The following is a 22,482-nucleotide window of genomic DNA, read 5'->3' as shown; positions in this document are numbered from 1 at the left end:
AAGTGTGCATGAAGACGTGGGAGACAGGAAACGCACTGAAAGGGGGACGTTTAGATCTGCTGATGCCAAGGGTTTGCGTTCAGTGTGGTTGCTAGGCCTCTTGACTATTAGTGTGGCACAGTACTCTTAACTCTGGAATCACCCGGGGAGTTTTAAAATTTCCTTCTCCTGAAGACTTGGGTGTTACTGGTCTGGGATGGCGTGGGCGCTGGGCTTTTCTAAGTCCCCAGGTGATGCCAATGCAGTCAGATCTGAGAAGCATTATTTTAGAAGGGGCCATGTACATTCACCTGTGTAAATGAACACAGGGAGTGCTTCCTGCCTGAAGACCAGTAACAATTGACATACCTTAGGCTCCTTCAGTACAGGGCCACCATACACAGGTATGGAGTTATGCCTTGCACAGAGGTGCCTGGCAGAAGGGATAAGTAGAGCCTGAAATTATAGCCCACTCTTTGCTTGCTAGGCAATCTGCACTCTGACTCACGGCTGTATCTCCTGGACGAAGTGAGCTCCTTTTACTAATTTGCACAAAGCAACAGTACGAGCTAGCCTGACACTGCATCTGTACTGTCTTTTCACCCTGCTTGGAGACACACTGCCTTTCCATTAAACTATTTTCTGACTTTAACTTTCTCACTAATTCCAAACCACTAGCTTCTTCAAAATTAATATTTTCCATTTTTGTCTTGAAATGAGCACATATATATGTGGCAGAGACAACATGGGAAAAATCTGCAAATTCCAGTCCATTGACGTTTCTGTAATAAGTTAGTTTTTAGCCATCTGAATTAGATTAATTTGGAGACTATGAAAAAGCAATAAAAGTGAGAAATCTCAAGAAAGACAAACTTTATAATGGTTCTATCTCAGGGCTAACTAGTTGGCTCCCATGTTTAGAATACCATGATAATGAGCCAGATTTATAATTTCAAACCCACAGTTTGCATAACACAGGGGAAAACTATTACATTGTTGCAGACTGAAACTCTTTTGACGACCAGTTTGTTCTTTAGTACAAGTTGGAAAGAAGTCAGGATACTTCATACTCATCTCCTTTACTGGAAAAACCTGTATGTGACCAGATGGGAGCACATTTAGCAAATGTCAGCTCCATTGTAATTAGAAAGATCATCACTACTAAGCAGTAGAAGATACATCCGGATGAATTTGCATTGTGATGTGGACCATAGTCAATAAGACAGAAAACCTGTAATTATGTGGTTTTCTGAAGGGCTTCAACAAGAGGCTAAAGTTTTGCTAAGAAACCAACAGAACATCTGTGACCCCACCAACCTGACTCATCTGAGCAGCAGTCTGTATACTAAAGGGGTTAAATTTCACCTTCAGTGTGGATACATTAGATTGAAATGCCCAACCCAGCACCATGTGAGTTTCCAACCATGTGTTTCTGTGCAGAATGAATCACTTGGTGGGAAACAGGAAATCACTAAATAAAGGCTGTTTTTGTTAATTACACATAGAGTTATAAAGAGGACAGGGAGGGCAGGGTTTTATTTTAAAGCAGATTTGAACGCTACATTGAGAGCCTAAATAAAAACTAGAGTCACTGACCTTATGTGCACTGCAACGGGGTAAGTACCCCAGGAGCAGTCCTACCCCATCTCAGAATCATCACCTCTTAGATAAAGCAATTTTTATGTAGTTAATATTAGCACAAACCCTTTTTCTGCTTGCCTGCTTCCTAGCAACCTGAAGCAGAGTGTCTGCTTCCCAATCTGCTTTTGGTAAAAAATAAGAACAGAACACCCAGTGAATTTGCCAATAGCCCTGAAGAGATGCGGATGTATTCAACAAGCTCTGTGTCGATTCGTGAGCCTGGCATGTAATTTATGTTGTCAACCATCTGACCTCGCTGCACTTTCCGCCACAGGCCAGGGAAGATGTAATCCACATGCTGAAGACGGAGAAAACCAAGCCTGAAGTTCTGGAGGCTCATTACGGGTCTGCAGAGCCAGAGAAAGTGCTGCGGGTCCTGCACCGAGATGCCATCCTAGCCCAGGAGAAGTCCATAGGAGAAGATGTCTATGAGAAACCAATCTCAGAGGTAAAACTATGACACCAAGAAGTCCCCCTAAAAGGGAACATCAGAGTGATAGCTTTGCATTCTTCCATTTTACATGCTTTCACATTTTTTTAAGGGTAAAATTTTTATGATTCACTAATATAGAATTAAAGTGTAATTAAATAACTCATGAATTATAGTGCATATATTTCAATGATAAGAATTCTAGAAGCTTTTCCTTAAATATTACTTACAGCCTGAAATGTATTTCTCCTGGGATTATGACAGTTACATGCTTTTGCAGTCTGTTATTCTTTTACTTCTCTAAGAGATGACGTGTAAAAATTCGAAGTGCTTATCGGTTTTAGCATTGAGTAGTCAGGATTATTATCAAATTGGTAACCTAAAATTAAAAATTGATTTTATGATTAATATTTATGGTTAGATAACCACTGTGTTTTGGTATCTTATAGACTCTGTCATAATTAAAATGGTCTCACGTGAATAGCTAAAATACAGTGGTTGAGGCAAAATTCCAACAGAATGCTTAGGACAATTCTTTAAGGAGAAAAGAGGTCTAATAGGGCTAGATCTCGTCATTTTTATGTCAGATTGTATTAGGAACTATTGACTACTGTTATTAATTACCTATGATACTACATGTAAAAAATACACACACATTGTAGTAGAAATTCGATGCTGAATTAGGGAACCAGTTGATGAATCTAGCCATATTGACTCTTCAAAATTCACGTAAAAAAATTCACAGATGCAGTCACGTGTCACTTAAAGATGAGGATGCATTCTGAGAAGTGCATTGTTAGGCAGTTTCATCATTGTGTAAACATCATAGAGTGTGCTGAAGGGGAATAAAATTTGCCGCTTCAAAATGTGTCTCTTTAACATGAGGATTATTTTAGGCAGGTTTTTTTAAGGAAGAAAAGACTCAGAAAGTTTTCCTTGTTACTCCTCTTTAACTGCCTAAAAGAATTCAGATAAAAGAACCTGTCTCAGGAAGCAGCTGTCAGCTTAGCATCACATGAACCGGGTGGTGGACAGGGAGCAACCCAGAAAAGCCTGTTTGCTGGGCTCCCCTCTGTGTCTTCTGTTTCTGTGGCCAAACACTTATTTTCCAAACGTTTGCTCCTTTTCTCCTCCCTGTGAATTGCCTTCCTTCCCTTTGAAGTCCCTGACTCTCCCCACCCCCAACATCTTCTTTTGTCTTTAGCTGTGGATGGTCTTTGAGGTGAGGGCTTCAGCCATTTTGGTGAGTTTCTCAGTTTTCCTTGGTTTCTTTCATGTACACATGTTGTTAAATTTTTGTTTTTCTCCTGTTAATGTGTCTTAGGTCAATTTGATTCTTAGGCCAGCCAGAAGAACCTAGAAGGGTAGAGGAAAATTTCTTCCTCCCCTCCTGTACTTACACAAACCTAAATGGTACAGCCATACACAGCCTACTACACACCTGGTCTATATGGTACTGATTGACAAATAGAAATGGCAAGCAATAGGATGTATTGGAGTATATGAGGAAGCCATTTGGTATAAACCTAATTCAGCCTGACTTAGTTTTTTCCAAAAGGGCCTGACTGTGGCTGTTGAGCACGCACTGTATATCTGCTTTAAACATTTCCTATGGCAAGAACAAATGGCCTTAAGATAAAGGTGCAACTTCCCGCTACATTGGCATTTCCTTAAGGATAAGCATCTTTCCTTAGGCTAGGAACGGACTGCTGCGCTCACCTGTGACCACCCAGCTTGAGACAACAGACCTGCCACCCTGCTGTGTCCACCAAGACAGCAGACCTACCTGTTGTTTCCATCAATTGCTGTGCCAACAGAGCAGTCTTGCAACTATTGTAAAAGGGACATTTCAATTATATGTGAAACGTCCTGTTTGGGGGTATATAACCACCTGTGCACCCCACTTCTTTGGTGCCCTTTCTTCCTTCGGGAAGAAAGGCCCTGGGCCATGGTCCTCACATTTTAGCTAAGAATAAACTCACACAAATTTTCATTTATAGATTGGTTATGGATTATTTTCGTCGACATAATCTTAGGGGACCACTGTTGTGTACGCAGTCTGTTGTTGACCAAAACGTTGTTAGACGGTGCATGACTGTATCATAAATGAAAGAACACAGAAATTAAAAGTCTGAACAATTTATTATCATTTAACTTTTAACTTAGGTCAAGCCTTTGCAGTAGCTCAGTTTGACATCTCTGACGAGGTTTGCTTTAGACAATATTCACAACAGACTGACAGTCCCATAGTTTCCTAATTTCTGCAACGAGGATAAACTGAAGCTCTGTTCGCATCTTTTCCTAAAATGTTAAGAGATGATTATATGATAGGATGCAGTCAATAGGCTGGATCCACTTTCATGTCTGAGATCCACGGTTACATGTGGCTTTGGGCAAGTCACTTCAGCTCTTTATGCCTCAGTTTCCTTATCTGCCAGGTGGGAGTAACAACAGTGCACATCTCAGAGTTGTGTTTGAAGCAATGAAATGTGAAATGAAGCAATGCCTGTAAAACTCCTAATACAGTGTCTGGTACTTCCTAGGTACTCAACAAATATTAGCCATTAGTATTTTCTGGAATTTGAGGGTGATAATTGCTAACACCCCTAATTAGTTCCAAACTTGGAGGGATTTTAGGAGTAAAAGACATATGGAGGTCGAAATATCAGTTACGTGTTATTACTATAACCACCTGGATTGGAGAGCTCAGTTTGGATGAATGGTACCATTTGGGTTTCCTCATTCTTTTCTCCAAGTCAGAGCTTGGGATGACCCCTCGAGGGAGAAGAAGGTCTGCAGAGCACGCACACTCACCCAGAATCACTGCCTGGATGGAGGAGCAGAGCAGAAAACACCCACCCTGTGGGTTGTCCTTTTGGAATTGGCTAAGCTGGCCATGCTTACCGGTTCCCTTCTCCCCTCAACTCAACAATCTGAAGAGTTATCCCTCCCTTGGGGAGGAGTGAGTGAGGAGGTAGAGAGAAAGACAGAAGCTACTCTTCCTAATACTGGCAAAATGGTGAAGTCCTGCTTTGTGAAATAGAAATAGAGTGCTAGAAGGAGAAAAGATTTATCTTCCACCATCTAGTGATTTTTGGTCTTTTAATAATCAAATTCTTGTTACCCAGGAGCAGGAGTCCTGCTTCCCACTTCGTGAGGCAAGAATCCCAATACCTCGCTGTTCCATGAGCCTGCTGGAACCGCTAGTGGATAGTCTGGCTCCTGTTCCTAGAAGCCATGCTGCACCTCAGCCCAAAAAGTCACTGCTCATTCTCATTTCCACAGAACATTGGGCCCGGCTAGGTTGTCCACCAGAGCCCCGAGAGGTTAAGCAGTGAACCCAGCGTGGTGGACCCTCCCCTTGCCAAATATCTGGGGAGAAATTAAGCAGCAAATATTAAATCCCCCTGAACTTCCTTGTAAATTAAAGCCTGGGCTATCAAAGTTCATAATTCTTACGTGAAAGTCCAAAGAAATTAATGTTTCAGTTTTTTTTCCTTCCCAAATTCTCATTCTGCTTAGCTCGGCCAGAGGGGTCTGAATCTTAAGCATTTTCAAAGTTGAAGTAATATACCCTGAAGTCCCTCCATTCCACTTGTTTTCAAAGTCTAAAGACTTACTAGGGCGCATGCCATCATCATAATACCAACCTCACACTCATACATTTTAAAAATACAAGAAAATCCCCAGCTCCACAGTCAATTTATCTCAATTGAAATGTTACGTAGATTTCTCTCTTCCTAAATTCCTTAATGCTTCTCCAGTGAGCCCTCTGCTGATAACCAAGCTAAATTTATTTCCTGAACCATGATCCTTTTGTCTAAAACATCCTGAAATTTCTCCCCATCTCAAGTCCTCGAACAACTTCTCCACCAACTTGATTCACTAGAATAAGACTTCCAGGTACACTCTTTCCTCAGTAAATTTTGGCCTTTGCTGTTATGATGATCTCATTCAATTTTCCTTCCACCTCTGTCCAAGTGGGAGCTGTATTTCCAAAGGCCGAGGTGCCCAGTTCAATTTCACTATTCATTAATAAAAGCTACCATTCCTCTATGGTGGAGCCACAGTTTGGATCCTGAAAAACAAAGGTCATGGACACAGTCCACATGATTAATGGATCTACAGAGCCCGTAGTTATGGGAAGTGGTCTTCAGAGTCTCTGTCCAAGCCACATAGATCCAAGAGGTTACCCCAGCTCAGTTCTCTCCTGGGAGCTGGATGCAGTTTCAAAGAAAACAACAAGAAACAGGGTCTGGCACAGCTGATCTATTGCTACCTGTGTACTCACTTCTGGAATTTAAAATGGAAAGCTAGATCTTCATATACTACTGCCTTCTTGCTAAAGAGGAATTTCCTCTCTCTGTAGTTTAAAGTCTGAGTCTGCAGTCCTGTGTGAAAAACACAGTGCACACACCAATGTCTTAGCATCCTTCTTATGCAGTAAGAGACAAAAGGCTGTCCTCCTGACTATGTCATCAGTGCTGAGGTCAAGCGGTGCCTGTATAGGTGAGGTGGACATTGCCCACAGAGATCCCAGCAACTACTCCAAGGCCTTGCCTCAGAGCTGTGGCTGCTGAGAATAGCCAAGCTCAAGGGCCCACAGGGACACGACATCCTAAAGCCAAGCCTGCCCCAGGACACTTAATAGCAACATCGGCTGTTTTTTCTCCACATGCCCCTACAATGTCTCTCTCTCTGGATACCTCAGTCAGCCATCCAATTAAGAATGCCCCCACTTCCCCTCCAGAGTCCCTTGCATGGATGGAGACATAACTCAGGAGTCTGGCAGGTGACTTCAAACATCTAGCTTTATCACTGGTATAGAAACATAAGTCACCACCATGGGACTTTCCATTACTGTCCTTCTTAGGCTTTGGAGAAACCACGTGAGGGAGAGTTTGGGCCTTCAGGACACGCTGTACCATCTTACTGCTTGTGCCCGTTCTCTATCCCAAATACAACCTTCAAATAAGTCACCCCTCTTCCTCAGGAAGGAGCGAGGAGGGTATGAAGAAACAGGCAGAAGCTGCTCTTCCAAATACTTTCAAGAGGAGGGAGGGCCCTACTTTATGATAAAGTGGGAAGGATTAAAAAAGGGAAAGAGTTTCTCCTATATTTCTGATGATGATATGATGTTTCAGCAGTGCTTGACCAATCCAGAATATATGGTGAAAATCACATTTGTAGAAAGATGGGTGAGTTCTTCAGGAGAATATTTTGTAACAGGGAGATATTCCAATGAGAAAATCTCTTGTATAGACTATTCCTTGAAGACTACAGAAATTTATCACAACACATAAAAGCACAATTTGCCAGTCCCTGATGGTCTCAAGTATTATCAGCCACCAGTTAATCTGGGCTTCTCCACCAGCTGTCGGGTCACCTCTTGTTAGGCAAAGTGAGTGGAGATCCAGCCAGAAGACACTGAGGATTAGGGGGGCAGTATCTCTGTTACTGTGGGCCCCAGAAAGGATTCATTCACAGTGAAGGTATCACACAATTGGAGAGGGAACCTCGCATCCTCCTTATGACTGAGGGGCAACCATGGGAAAGCCCGGGGGGCAGCTCTGATGCTGACACCTGTGGAGCCCCCTACTGGATGGTAGGGAGCTGGTGGTAGGCCTAGAACGGATTTTAAATAGATCTGTTTCAACTAGGGCAGCGGCTCTCAACTGGGAGAGGGGGCTCAGTGATTTTTCCCTCCAGGGGACATTTGGCAACATCTGGGGACAGTTTTGTTACAACTGGAGGTAGTACTACTGGCATCTAGGAGGCAGAGGCCAGGGATGCTGCTAAGCATCCACCAATGCACAGGACAGCCCCCCCAAAATAAATTATTATCTGGCCTAAAATGTCAGTAGTGCTGAGGTTGAGGAACTCTGAACTGCCGTTTGAAGAGGAGAGGAGGATAGAGACCTTTGATACTGTAAGGTTCGGGCCGAGGTAACATCGTTCACTGAACACTTACTTAGTTCTGCTCACCGTGCTGCACCCTTGGGACTGAAAGAGTGATCAATGCATGAGCCCCTAAAGATCTGAGAGCCAGGCAGACACAGAGGCACAAACTGCCCGGTTTGTGCCCGGGAATGAGATGTGGTAAGGTCTCTGTTAGCCCGAGAGATGTGCTTTCTACAAGTTCTGAAATTCTCCCTATATTTAGCATCTTTCAAAAAAAGAGGACTGTGTGTCCTTCATATACCTTTCCTTGAAATGTACATAACCGGAAGCCTTAAAAAAAAGATTGTGATGACGATAATTACCTCCCAGGGGAGGAGCTGGCACATGTACAAGCTGAGCTCTTAATTTCTTTGAATCAGCAGGGATGGTATCCTCTTCCTGTTTTGAGCATAGAGCTTTGTGCCATCCCATTAAACCAGTGAAAGAGTTTGTTCTGAAAGTTTAGGAACCATGTGTATGTTCACAGAAAAAAGCCAGAAGGCCACAATTTACTGCCGCCTTATTACGGCTGGTTTATAAACCAGGGCCTAGAGAAAACGACGGAATGGGGAAAATGGTGGAGAATACCAGACTCGAAGGTTCTCCCCGTCAGGTAAAAAATCACTAGATCAATGAAAACCAATTATTTAGAGTCACACGCAAATGAAATAAAATATTAAGGACTTCCCCATGTTTGCTTACTCAGCTGGACAGACTTGAGGAAAAACAGAAAGAAACCTACCGGCGCATGCTGGAGCAGCTCCTGCTGGCGGAGAAGTGTCACAGGCGCACGGTGTACGAGCTGGAGAACGAGAAGCACAAGCACACCGACTACATGAACAAGAGCGACGACTTCACCAGCCTGCTGGAGCAGGAGCGGGAGAGGTAACGCGTGTGCCACCGGCCCGTGGAGGCCGCAGCCCTCTTCCCTCTGTCCCTGCAGTCAGTCCAGGGACACCACGGACCAGTGCCCAGGGTCTAATTCGCATTTCTGAATGGTTTGTAAAGAGTGAGACAGACTTTTACCTGGAGTTATGAACGCGAATATGTTGGGGGTGCATACAAGTAGGATCCCACTTTCCCGCTAGGGTGTTGAAAGCTATGAAACCACAAAACTGGAAACAAACCCAGGGAGCTTATGTTTGAACTTGATCAATGAAGCACCTACATTTGAAAAGCCTCTCTCCTGATTGCCTTCTATTGGGAATAATCTACTAATTCTCTTTGAGGTTGAAATCCACTTATTCAGGAATACAAATTATTAAACTTAACCATGTAAAATGAATCCTATTCATTCTTAACGCCACTGTAGAAAATCTTAATATTTGGTTTTCGTTAATTACTTAATGACTAGGACTACCTTCTTAACTTTCTAAGGGTTGCGTAACTCTTAAAAAATGTAAAAATCAAAACACAAACTCACCATGTTGAGCCTTGATATCCATCCTTGTGGGGGGTTTTCCCAGACCAGAGATTGCCACATTTGAAGCAGGGACTCCAAACTGAAAAGCTTTGTAATTGCTCTTCTAGACTACCCAAGTTTTTCAACGTCTTCTTTTTAGCTTATTCTCTCCTTTCCTTCCCTCAGCTGCTTGCTTGTGTCTGTGAATTCCACAATCTTTGAAACCAATGACATTGAATCTGACGCTTTGAGTTACCAAGTGTGTCTGCTTCCGTGTTTAGGGCTTGCAAATTAAGAGCCACTTAGGAACAGCTTTACTAATCCCAGCTTCATTATCTGTTTAGTTACCAAAAAGGGATCTAGTTTTCCCGGATTAGTTCACTTACAAGAAGAAGCTGTCACAATAAGACAGTAAATAAAAGCATGAAACAGAACAGGTTTGTGTTAAGTTTTTAAAAATTATTGGTAACGTTTACTTATTATTGGACTTGGCACATCCTTTGGGGAAGGAGAAACGGAAAAGAGAACGATGGTTGGAGTGGTCTGCATAACGCTGTCAACTGACAGCTTCTTTAAGCCTGTCTTCTGCTCCTGTAAGCTAAGGCCTATCAGCTGCATGTCTGAACAAACAGATGATCTAATTTGACATTTTTGGGGTAACCAAAGTGATGTTAAAATCCACCTCCTCAATCTCTGTGAACTTTCCAAACTCAAGAACAGATATTGCAAACCAAGTTCCACTGTCTATAAATTGCGCACGTCTCCGCAGCCCTCCGGGTAGGTGCCCTGTTGGAATGTGGTCAGGAAAAAGAGCAGCAACTTGTCTGATATTGCCTTTGTAAAAGCTCTAAAATCAAGTAATTTTAAAGAACACGTGTGAATTAATCATTTCAAGATCACTTTACAGATTATTTTATTTAGAACCAGACCAAATATATCTTCTTTTGACAACTTCCCACCGGAACTAAATGCCTGAGCACCACCTTCCCTTACAGACTTGCTGTTTTGAACGAAGTGTGCGGACGGAGAGACGGTACTTAGGCAGGCTGTGTCCTTTTCTTTCTTGTTTTCCTAATTTTTGTGTTCTGTGAGAGTAACTGAAATAGTAACGCCTGATGGAGAGCTTTACAGTTCCCGAAGTAATTTTATACTCATTATACAGTGAGCCTGTCCCAGACGTGTTTGTTGACTGACTTCACGTTGATTCCCTCTAGGTGAACGAGTCCAATCCCTGCCCCCTTTTTGGAGTTGTTTAATTTTACTAAAACAACTACATAAACCATTTCTCCTGAGCAAAGTACTCTGTAGGTTTTTAAGATCAAAGTAAAATTTTAAAAAAATTATCTTAAGATGCTTTTGATAGTTTGATCAGCACCACTGGGCTATCTTACCAAACTTTCATGTTTTAGATAAGAATTCACTAAAAGACCCTTGACTCTTACTTAAAATATTAATCCACTTTAAGGTTTTGAAATAGTATTTTTTTTTATTTTCTGCTTTATCTCCCCAAACCCCCCTGGTACATAGCTGTGTATCTTAGTTGCAGGTCCTTCTAGTCATGGCATATGGGACGCAGCCTCAACGTGGCCTGACGAGCGGTGCCACGTCTGGGCCCAGGATCCGAACCCTGGGCCGACGCAGCGGCGCGTGAACTTAACCACTCGTCCACGAGGCCGGTCCCTGAAATTGTGTTTTTGACTGAATAGGTTACACTTCAGTGCTTTCTATTTTTGCAGTCGGCGTTTCTTCCCAGGGCGGTGCCCTGAGTGCCCACAGTGCGCAGGCACCTGGGCACACGCGCACGGAGGCGTCGGGCGAAATTCCCCGCCCCGCGGCCCGGCGCCCGAGGTCAGCGGCGCTCAGTTTCTCCGCCGGCTGAGGTGTGCACGTGCCTCGCTCGCCCACTTCCCGCGGCAGTGAAGCCTTTAGGATTTTCTCAAAGGTCAGGCCTGGACTCCCTGCTGCCCTTTGGAGGCGTCCCTGCGGCATCTGCTTCGCCCTAAATCCTCTTTCGAAGGAAGCGGTCCTGATTAGCTGTCCCCCTGGGGGCCGGCAGGGTGCTGCCCCGGGCGTGGCCGTCCCCCCGCCGTCCCACCGCAGCACTCCGCGCGCCTCCGGAGCCCTCGTGCGGGCGGTGCCCGGCCCCTGTGGGCTTCTTTGTTGTCCACTCCCTTCCCCTTCTCCGGACTGGTCTCTTTTGTGAGGGGGAAAAGGAGCCGAGAACATTCCTCCGGAAACGTTTCCCTTTGTTTCCACTGCGAGCAGGAGGAAAGGAAGGAAGGTCGTGAGCCTTGAGATAAGCCTGAGTGGGTGCTGCTGCTCCTCGCCCAGCGTCTGCCCGAGGGTGCGGCTTTGCAGGCGGTCTCCACCCAGGCGGCGTGCCGGTCGTGTGGTGCAGTGATGGAGCGCTGCACAGCCAAAGGACCCTCCTGACGGCGGTGGCCCCTAGGCTCCATTGTCTGTAATTATCCTGCTCTGGAAGGGTTTCTCACGACCTCCGGAAAAGCAGTGAAAGATGACAAAAAGAGGTCCGGGATAAAGGATCAGTAGCAGGTGTTGACAAGCAATCCAGATTGAGATGTCTGATGAAGCAGTAACCCGAGGCTCTGAGCATTGCTGAGGACTCCTGAGGTCAGCCCTTTCAAGTCCCTCGTTCTGCAGGTTGAGAAATTGAGGCCCGGAAAAATTGCTTAGCTCAACTAAGATCACGGTGCCGACCACTGGTCTAGCGCTTCTGTGCAAACGAGGCCCTTGTGCAAAACGGCTTGTTTCATGTCTGCTTTCTGTGTGTGTGGGCTCCCCACCTCCATGCTCTTATGTCCAAACTGACACAAAATCTTAAAAGGCAGAAAGATGTTTATCGTGAGGATATGAACACAGAGACATTAGAACCAGTGGTGTCTCTACGCTGTCAAGATAGCAGAAGCTTGGAGACAGCCTCTGTTGGGAGGAGCCGCGTGGGGACCTGTTTGAACAGCACACAGTGTTCTACTTGGGTTGCATTCTGGTTGGGGTAGTTACGGTTGGGAGGCTGATGATGGTAATGGGGGGCTAAATAAGGCCCTCCTCCAAGCTACCTCTTCCTTATGGCCACTGACCCAGAACCTGCAAGTGTGAAAAAGAGAAGCAGAAATTATTTTTCATCTTTCTGGAGTTATTAAATTCATCTTGAATAAAAACTCCACAAATTAAGTACCTGAAATGGGTAATATATTGTCTGAGGCCTCCTTTATTCTAAGTCGACAGACTGTGATCATAATTTATTATTATCATTTACCACATATTTATTTTTACAGTCATACTCCCAAATGAAAAAGAGGAAATATCATGAAAAAATGCATTGGCTTAACCCGCATTGTTAATAATAAAGATGAAAATATTTCTCGTTGCATTAATCAAGACTGAGTAAAAAAAGCTCCCTTTCTAAATGCTATATTCTGTTTGGTTCATATTTTAAGTCAACTTGACCTTTAAAGGCATAATTCTGAGCACATGAGATCACCTTTGGAGTTTATACTTTATTCCCTGTCTGAACTACAAGACTTGTGATTTTAATCTTAAGCTTCAAGAATGTCAAAATAGAGAGAACACAGTTACATCAAAAAGTGTTCTGGAACTTAAATATTTGAGGGGCTGGTGTGTGTGTTACTGATGGAGGGGAGTGCTGTCTAAACCTATAACCGTAGATAGAGATTTTAAAGCTTTTGGATTCTATAGGCTCAGCTGGGACTACATAAATAATTACATCATCATGTAATATTGCAGCAAGCCGTCCAAGTGTAAGTTCTTTTTTTTTTTAAATACAAGTCAGCATCTCAAGAGCAATCTCTAACTCATGAAGCAGAGAATGCGGGAGCAGAGCTTGGATGGAGGGACGCCCTGGAGCCCCGTTTTGGTGGTGTTTGTCTAGGTCAGTGTGAAGGCAATGGGCCCGCCGGCCGGTGGGTCAGGCTGTGATATTACACTTGCCTATGTCGGGGAATGACCAGTCAGAGCAGGCTCTGCTGCCCTGGGAACCTGGGAAATATTCTTGGCCCACTTTACAGAAAAAGATTCACATCTGGTTCCCTGGCATAATATCCTGAAGCTTTTTCGATTTAGATGCCTTATCTCTAAAGTATGGCAATAAAATGGACTTTTCTCAATAAAGCACTTTGCAGAAAAGATTGCTGATGATGTGTAAATGATCAAGTTTTATCAAGCAGAAAGTCATCAATCGGTGGAACACAGCAGCGGGAAACAATGGAGACTCTTCTCTGGGCTTAGCACTCTGCTAGACGCCGTTCAATAGCAGAGTTAGCTGTTATTAACTTCCCCAGGGTGCTGGACACATGTGCAACCTGTTTGATTCTTATAAAACTGTATGATGCGTAATTACTATCCCTATTTGGCAGATGGGGAAGCAGACAGGTTAAGTTCCTTCCACCAAGGTCACTACCAACAGTTAATTGGAAGAATCAATGTTTGAGTTTACAGTAAAAAAAAAAGAATAATAATAACCGTTTCTATTTCCAAGTTCTTACCTTCTGATTAAAATGAACACTTCATTTCCCCACTGTGTGGAGGAAGACAAGACGACTTGGAAAGTTGGCCAGTGACTTCTTGGACTGCACATCCATTCTGTTGCAAATTCAGGATTTGAATTCACAGACCTTAACTTGGTCACAAGATATGCCACCTACTGTCAGTGTCCTACCGGCCAAGAAAATTGCTGGGAATAGATAGTTTTTAAGAAAGGAGAGGAATTAGAATTCAGAGACTCAGTCACAGAAAGAATATGTTTTACAGTTGATTTTCTGAAAGAGCCCTGGGATCAAACTCCGCCTTCCAGTTCCTCTTACCCTTGCAATATGCAAATCCCACTTCCTACTAGAAAACGTGATTGAAAGGCAGGAGGCAGAGGCGATGCAGGGTTACCCCTAGTGACAGCCTGGGTGTTTGGGTTCCAGGATGGGGTAGGTGAGCACAGTGTAAAGGAAGTCATGCTACGTCTTACAACCAGGGACCAGGCAATCAGTGACTCAAAAAGGTAGCTTCCCAGGGTTGGAAGTTTGCAGTTAGAAGAGGAGTTAATCCTCTTAAAAGACCCAGGATATTAACGTATCTACTAGGAGCATGTCACTCATCCTTCACTAGGCACTCCCTGCATTAAATATGAACAAGCCCATTAAAAATGCCCTTGAGATTCAGGTCACCAGATCCCACCTGTACAAAAATGCTGGGTGTTGGGTGGATGTGATCATTTCCCCAAGCTTCATAGCATCTTCATTCTCAAGCTCATTGAGTTAGCAGTCTCTCATCTAAGACTTTTCAGAGTCTTAGTAATATAACAGCCATGCCTAGGAAAATAGGTTACCTGATCAACAAAATGTTCTGATTAATCAAAGGTCTTATCTTTTGGATTTCAGAAGCAAGGATCTAGATATAGCTTTAAAAAGAACGTGTAATCAAGTGGATCCAATTTTTATCACCATCTTTTTTCCTGTTTAGATGAGATGCTTCTCTGAGAGAGAAGCAAGAAAGCAAGAGAGGTCTATGTTGTGGGAGGAGGCAGTGCAAAAGAAGAGGCTCTGTTCTCAGCTTTATGGGGCAGGGGGTGGGAAGTGGGGAGAGGGAAGATGGAGAGTAACATAAACCCTCGGGAGATGTGGTGTGGAGAATTCGAGAGTGAAGACATTATTAGGTAGAGTCCAAGGATGGCTTAGTCGCTTGGGCTGTCATAACAAAATACAGTGGCTTAAACAACACAACTCTATTTCCTCACAGTTCTGGAGGCTGGAAGTCTGAGGTCAGGCTGCCAGAATGGTTGGGTTTGGTGAGGCCTGTCTTCCTGGCTGGTAGACAGCTCCCTTCTTGCTGTGTGCTCACATGGCCTTTCCTCTGTGCTGGCACATGGAGAGAGACACATCCTCTTCTAAGGCCTTTTCTTCTAAGGTCTCCAATCTTATCAGATCAGCTCTCTCCCCGATGACTTCATTTAACCTTTATCACCTCCTAAAAGCTGGATCTCTGAATATAGTCACACTAGGGGTCAGTGCTTCAACATGTGAATTTGGGGGACACAGTTCAGTTCACAGCAAAGGGCATGGCAAACCTGTGCTTCTCCATCTAATAATTTGGGAGAAATAGAGTAAAAATTGGTGTCTGATATGTCCAGTTGGAGAGAGCTTGATACAGCTTCAGTAGCTTGTAATTCTAGAAAAATATTTAGTCTTTGCCCGTGTCCCTGAAAGGCCATGGGAATAGCTGAGGCACGGCTGGATGTGGGGAGGGAACTGTGACCTACTTGGATCAGCAACCTGAGGAGATTGACACCTGCCACTAGAGACCACAGTAGGCATCTGGGAGGATGTCAGTGTGAAAGGATGGTTACCAGATGACCTCCCTGACGGGACCAGAATTTGGTCCCAACTCCAGAAATGGGTCCTGCCGCCCCAGACTTAACTCAGGAGACCCTGTCTTGACTGAGGAGTCTTTAAATTTACCAAGGGAAACCTGACTGGACTGAGCTTACCCAGAATTAACTAAGATAAAGTGGAAAGGGAGCCCATAATAGAAATGATGAGATACAGAAAAGTGAAGATAATTGTATTTCTTGCACACATGAATTTGAGGCTTGCAATTAGTACCTCCTTCACTAGTAAAATAATCCATACGTGTGCAAAGGAGAAATAATGTGGTATTGCGGCTGGTTCCAGAGTACTGATGGTGTGCTTATAAGTGTTTTGTGACCTTCAGAGGATCATCTGAGCTAAGTGTAACCTCTTCAACTGTGGTCATGTTGTCCCCTGGGTTACTCTAGCTCCATGGTGCCAGACCGTCAAAATCTGTAACCAGGAGGCAGCTGTTTACTCAGTCTCCTGCATTTCCTTTGGAGCCAGGTAGCTCTGAATTCAAATCCTGACTCCCACTTACTGGTCTGTAGCTGTAGAGAGGGGTGCTCTAACCCCTCTCATTCTTGGTTTCTTTGTCTATAGAGCAGGGATAACAGTACCGATCTCACAGAGTCCTTTATGTTTGTGAGATAATGAATAGAAAGCCCCTTCGACAAGGCATGGCATGTAATACCTAAAAGTGACTGTGTCTTCTGCTCACCTGTGTATCAAACACTAAGAGGAGAACAATGCAAGCTTCACTGAATCACAATTTATGTTTTATCAAACTAAGACTTTGAGAAGAGTGCAATGTATTGGAAAAGTAAACTCCTCTATTGTTTTGGAGTTGTTGTTTTTGTATCTAGATTAGACCAGACTTTGTAGGTAGACTCAGGAAAACAGAAAACTTACTGCAAACAGTTAGAGAATTCAATAAAGTGAGTTGGCAAAGTACAAAACTACATAGACTCAATATCCAAAAATCAGTAGTTTTCCTGTTTCCAAATGACAAAATAATATAAACTATATTAAATATAAACTATCTAGGAATAAACTTAAGCATGTGAAAGATCTACATAAAGAGAAATTTTAAATGCTACTTAGAGATATGAAAAAGACTGAGACCAATGGAAAGGCTTACCATATTCTCGAACTGGAGAACTCCGCATCATAAAGATGTCATCTCCTTATATTAACTCACGAGTTTAATGTGATCCTCATAAAAATACCATCAGGATTTTTTTTTTTAAGTGTGAGAACTAAATGAAGCGATTCTAAAGTTTATATAAAAATATGAATTTTTTCATAGTCAAATATGAAAAAGCAAGAATAGTCAAATTTTAAAAACAAACAGTAATAGAAAAGTTTTCTTTGAGAAACAAAAACTCATTTTAAAGCTACAATAAGTAAAACAGTGTGGTATTGGTAAATGAATAGACAGATCAATAGAGCTGGTGGAAGTTCTGGAAATAGATTATAGTAGCTATGGAAATTTAAAGACGGCATTCCAAATCCTTTGGGAAAAATTGGGAGCCTTACTGATGGCCATTATTCTACTCATTTTTATATATACTACAGGTAATTTATTTTAAACATGGGGGACGACTGACCATATTTTAGTCAGGGTCGTTTCCCTCTGGCCTGATCTTGTTTCTACCATTTCACGAGAACCATCAATATAACAGTTGTGGTTTATGTTGAAGGGAGATTTAGCATTTACTTTTTAGGTTTTCAAAGAACTGGAAACTCCTATGAGATAAAAAAATTATATTTGAAGAGTAAAATATAACTATGAAATATATAGCTGGAAAACGATGACCTCCTTTCTACGAAAAAAAAGCAATATTATGATTTTTAGCCACATAAAATTTATGAGAAATAAAATATGTGCTAACTATAGGCATCCTTTGGAACAAAAACTGCTATAGTAACTGCTGAGGTCATAAATTGCTGTATTTCTATAACTTTGTATATTCAAAGAATTAATAAATTAAAAAGAAGTGACATAACATATTTTATATCTTGAAAAGAATAAAAGAGCAAACCCAACTTGGACTGACTTGTTAGAATAACCTAGGGAGTAATTATTGTCTTTCCCAACAGCCACAGGAAACAAACTGCGTTCCTCGTGGACAGACGCCAGTCTGATGAGTTGGCCCTCACAGTGCACCGTGCACCACACTGAGGGCTGATGGAAGGCATGCATTCTTCACGGAAGGGATTGTGGGCTCTTGAGTGGAGTCCAGATACAAATCCAGTTATTTAGAAAGTCTAGTGCAGATTTGCCTTATAATTTTTGGATAAAAAAGTGATTATGATTGATATCACATTTGTATGCAAATAAAAATTTATGCCTATTTTCACCGTTAATCAGAGAGCCTGAGGAACTAGAGCAGATGGGGCGCTTTAAGAAACACACAATGAAAATCATCAGCAAATAACAAACAGGCCAGCTTTTATGGTACTTTAACAGGCAAATTTTGAGTCAATAATTACAGCTTCAGAGTCTACCCAAGTGGCAAAAATACAGTGAGTAACTAGTGCTTTGTAGTGACTCATATTTTTTTCTTCTTCCTGATCTACCAATACACTGATACTATCAACCGTACTCTGGGCACTTGAATGCCAGGCAACTGATCAATTCCGACAGGCATTCTGTATGTCAGAAAATACAAAACCAAAGTCTCCTATAGATTTTTTAAATTAATCTATTAAGCATTAGTGATATTAACTTATCACTGTAAGCATTAGTGATCAGTTCCAGATAAAACAACTGAATCCAGATTGCAAAAGCAACTGCATTGAAAGTGAAAATTTCGGGGGCCGGCCCGGTGGCGCAGCCGTTAAGTGTACACGTTGTGTTTCTTGGCGGCCCGGGGTTCGCCAGTTCGGATCCCGGGTGCAGACATGGCACAGCTTGGCACACCATGCTGTGGTAGGCATCCCACATATAAAGTAGAGGAAGATGGGCATGGATGTTAGCTCAGGGCCAGGCTTCCTCAGCAAAAAGAGGAGGATTGGCAGCAGATGTTAGCTCAGGGCTAATCTTCCTCAAAACAAAAAAAAGAAAGTGAAAATTTCCAACAACTAATGGGGGGATTTTTGGTCCCCCAATTCCAAAGTAGTTGGATTGAGTTTTTAATTGAGCTGATGGTTTCTTCCAACATCATGGACAAAATCAGGTATTGAAAAGTAATAAGTGAAATTAGTCTTTTGGAATGAAAAAGTTTGGGAATGCTGCCCTAAATTGCCAGCTGTTTGTCACCACAATAAATACCAAGCAAATGTTTTTGCACAAATTCATATGTCAAGAAAGAATTAAGAAGGAAAGTGCTGGAAAATGTGTTGTCTCTTAGCACCACAGTGAATAACTCCATTACTGTGACATTTTTCCTTTTTTTCCAAGATGGAAGAAGATGCTCGGATTAGCATTACAAACCCTGGACTCCAGAGAGGGAGCTGGAACTGCGGAATGTGGTGTTTTCAGTGTTTGGAGTCTGCTCCTTTCTGGCTCCTTGACTGAGTGTGCACTTTTTTCCCAAGAATGCCTGTGTCTGGAAAGTACTTCACGCTGGTGAAAAGCTGGAACAGAAAAGATTAATCAGGGGCCGGCCCCGTGGCCGAGTGGTTAAGTTCGCACGCTCTGCTTTGGCGGCCCAGGCTTTCACTGGTTCGGATCCTGGGTGTGGACATGGCGCTGCTCATCAGGGCATGCTGAGGCGGTGTCCCACATGCCACAACCAGAAGGACCTACAACTAGAATATACAGCTATGTACTGGGGGGCTTTCGGGAGAAGAAGAAAAAAAAAAGATTGGCAACAGATGTTAGCTCAGGTGTCAATCTTTAAAAAAAAAAAAAAGAAAAGATAAATCAAAGGTTTGGTCTTTCATGCTCAGTGCGTAACGTATTCAGCTCTGGCATGTGAACTCTTAACCAAGAAACTATTCAAATAGTATTCAGGTGCTAAATGTGAGCTTCAACTGCAAACAAACTAGAAGTCAACTTCATTGAATCTTAACTCCTTCCTCTTAAGTTTAGAAATGCTATACCTTAAGGATTTTCTCTATATTTTCTGCATTGCTCCCAATGTCTTATGGGAATTCACTGAGAATTACTTTTATTTATTTTATTCTTAAATGCTTAAGGAAGTACATGTGTCTGATCTGAAATGTGAAGGAAACTGGAAGTGGTGGGCTATGACTGCTCCACATCCAGTGTGCTCTTAGAAGCAAAAAATGCTTTGGTCTCCCTAGTCTTTGTCATTTATTACAATGTCACCAAATCCTGTGTCCTAATCATGGAAATATTCTTACTTTACCCACTTATCTACGCCCACCATCCCTCCCTCCACTGCTTTCTGATTTGCTCAGCTTTCTATTGCTCACAGATTTCTCTGACTTCTGGAATCTGTAACATTTGAGAAGTTTTGGATTACGTTTCTCCCAAGGAAGGAGGCATAACTGTGTGCAGAACTACTGCCCAGACTTAATACACCATTACCAAACCTCCAGGGAGAGATCCTGGAAGAATGTTCTTTCGCCCCAGCTGAGGAATGCAAGTGCAGGGCTTCTAGCGTATCCTATGACTTTCTTCCTCTCGCCTGCCCACTCCAGCCCCTACTGCATCCATTTCTCAGAGTTCTGGAGCACAACCTCCTCTACTGCAAAAAATGTCTCCTGAGATGAAAGCACGTTGAATTGGCAAGTCAAATGATTGCCCACACATCGAGCAACTTCCCACTTGCCATTTGCTAAGCTAGATCTTTCTCAGAAATGATCAGGAAACATGTCCTCTTTATCTCTTCTTTTCATGTCAATTTGAATAAGGAGCAATTGTGAGAAGACTTGGTTTTAAGAGCCGCTTATTCAGGTCATGATGCTCAGTGGCAACTAGCTTCTTAAGGCATGACGGGAGCCTGGTAATCTGTATCTAGGATCCAGGGCTCTAGGAAGTTACGATCTTAGAAGATCTCCACCCACAGTGGACTTAGGACATGACCTGGGGACCAATAATCACAATGATACTTTCTCTGTGCATTATATTACATTGGAGTACACATTTCAGTGAATACATGCCAAAAAGTTTGAGAGGGAGAGCCTCTCTTGTCACTCATGGAAAGGAAAATTACTAATCCTTTTTAAATGAAAATGGTTGTTTAATTCATTGAGTAAATGATAATTGAGTGAATGTCCATACTTGACCAGCCTATTTGGATGTTTAATAGGCTTCTCAAGCTAATATGTCCAAAATGGGAACCCTTGGTTACTTCCTGAAAATCTGTTCCTCCCAGTTGTGTCTATTTCAGTTAACAGTACTTCCGTCTACTCCCTCAAACTAAAATGCTAGCATTCATCCTTAATCCTTCTCTCTCTCAACCTTCTAAATGTAACCACCAGAAAGTTGTATTGATTCTGCTTCCAAATTATATCTGGAATTTGTACATTTTCCTCCAGAACCCTTGCCACCCAAGATAAAGTCTCACCAAGCTACCATCACATTGCTTGTCTGGGCTACGACAACAGCTTCCTTTAGACATCTTGTTTCCATTCTTGTCCTTCCTGCCCTCAAGTACGCTCTCTATGTATTAAGTCATATAATCAGATTCTTCAAATAAAACCCAATGCCTTACCAAGACGTGGCAAATTGGGAGAAGTCAATTTGTTTTTTTCTGATTGTCAGATCTTATTGGAAAATATTGGTAACTCATGACAAATGATATGTCACGATGAAAACAAGTCTCCAACTGAATCTTGCTGCACATACAGCTATTAGTAAGAAGTACTAGTAAGCTTGGTGAAGTTTCGGCCCGTTGTCCTTTAGACATGCCAACAAGCTCCCGGTGTGCAAAGTTCAATCAGGCAGACGCAACAACATTCTAGCTGCAGGATCAGCTGATCTTCTGGTTAAATCAGGTGATGGAATCCTCTGCTGTGTTGGGGGGACAAAGAACCCAGTGGAGGCCTGGGTCTAGAGCCACACTCCTCAGGACACCAGGCTGCTGGCTCACCAGGCTCTTGTGTCTCATGTATACAAGGATGGAGGTGCCACATGTCTTGAATCACTCATTTTATGAATAAAATAATTTCTGATGTTCCTTATGCTAATTAGAAACTCTTCTCGTGCACGTTGAAGCCCTTGTATCTTGTCAGCGCTGCCTCCGGAGCACATGCTCCTGATAAGGATACTTCAAAATGTTAACCAATTACCCCTTCCAGCCATTCGAATGGCTCCTTCCTCTGCTCTCCATGCTCTGGTCACACTGGCCTTCTTTCTGGACCTGGAACCTCCCATACTCATCCCCACTGCAGAGTGCTTGCCCCTGCGGCCCCTGCCCCTGCTCTTTGCAGGGCTGCTGCTTTTGATCCTTCAGCTTCAAATGTCACTAGCTTAGAGAAAGCCTTCATAGAGCAGGGACCCTGCCCTCAGTCACCTCCCTTGAAAACACCCTGCTCTTTCCTCAGGGCACTTCTAGCTGGAGTGGGAGCTCCATCAGTATATGGACCTCGTCTATCCTGTTCACACCATATTCCTAAAGCCTAATACAATGCCTGGTCTTTGGTGGGCAACCAATTAAGAATGAGTGAATACAGTAATCATCAGGGAAATGCAAATCAAAACCACCATGAGATGTCACCTCACACCTGTTAGATTGGTTATAATAAAAAATATAAGAGATAATAACTGTTGACCAGGATGTGGAGGAAAGGGAACACTT

General features: G+C 42.9%; 1 protein-coding gene across 5 annotated transcripts in view; it reads left to right on the top strand.

Annotated features, from left to right (window-relative positions):
* FILIP1 (filamin A interacting protein 1) overlaps positions 1-22,482 on the top strand; it is a 193,866-nt gene that overhangs the window by 127,888 nt on the left and 43,496 nt on the right. For all 5 annotated transcript variants that reach the window (XM_014868640.3, XM_014868639.3, XM_014868638.3 and 2 more), the window contains 2 exons: positions 1,895-2,068; positions 8,697-8,875. In XM_014868640.3, the coding sequence (XP_014724126.1) occupies positions 1,895-2,068; positions 8,697-8,875 (353 nt within the window). The remainder of the gene's footprint in view (positions 1-1,894; positions 2,069-8,696; positions 8,876-22,482) is intronic.

This window comes from Equus asinus, chromosome 24 (genome assembly GCF_041296235.1).
Source record: "Equus asinus isolate D_3611 breed Donkey chromosome 24, EquAss-T2T_v2, whole genome shotgun sequence".
Taxonomy (NCBI): domain Eukaryota; kingdom Metazoa; phylum Chordata; class Mammalia; order Perissodactyla; family Equidae; genus Equus; species Equus asinus.
This window is presented reverse-complemented; position numbering and strand designations above follow the sequence as displayed.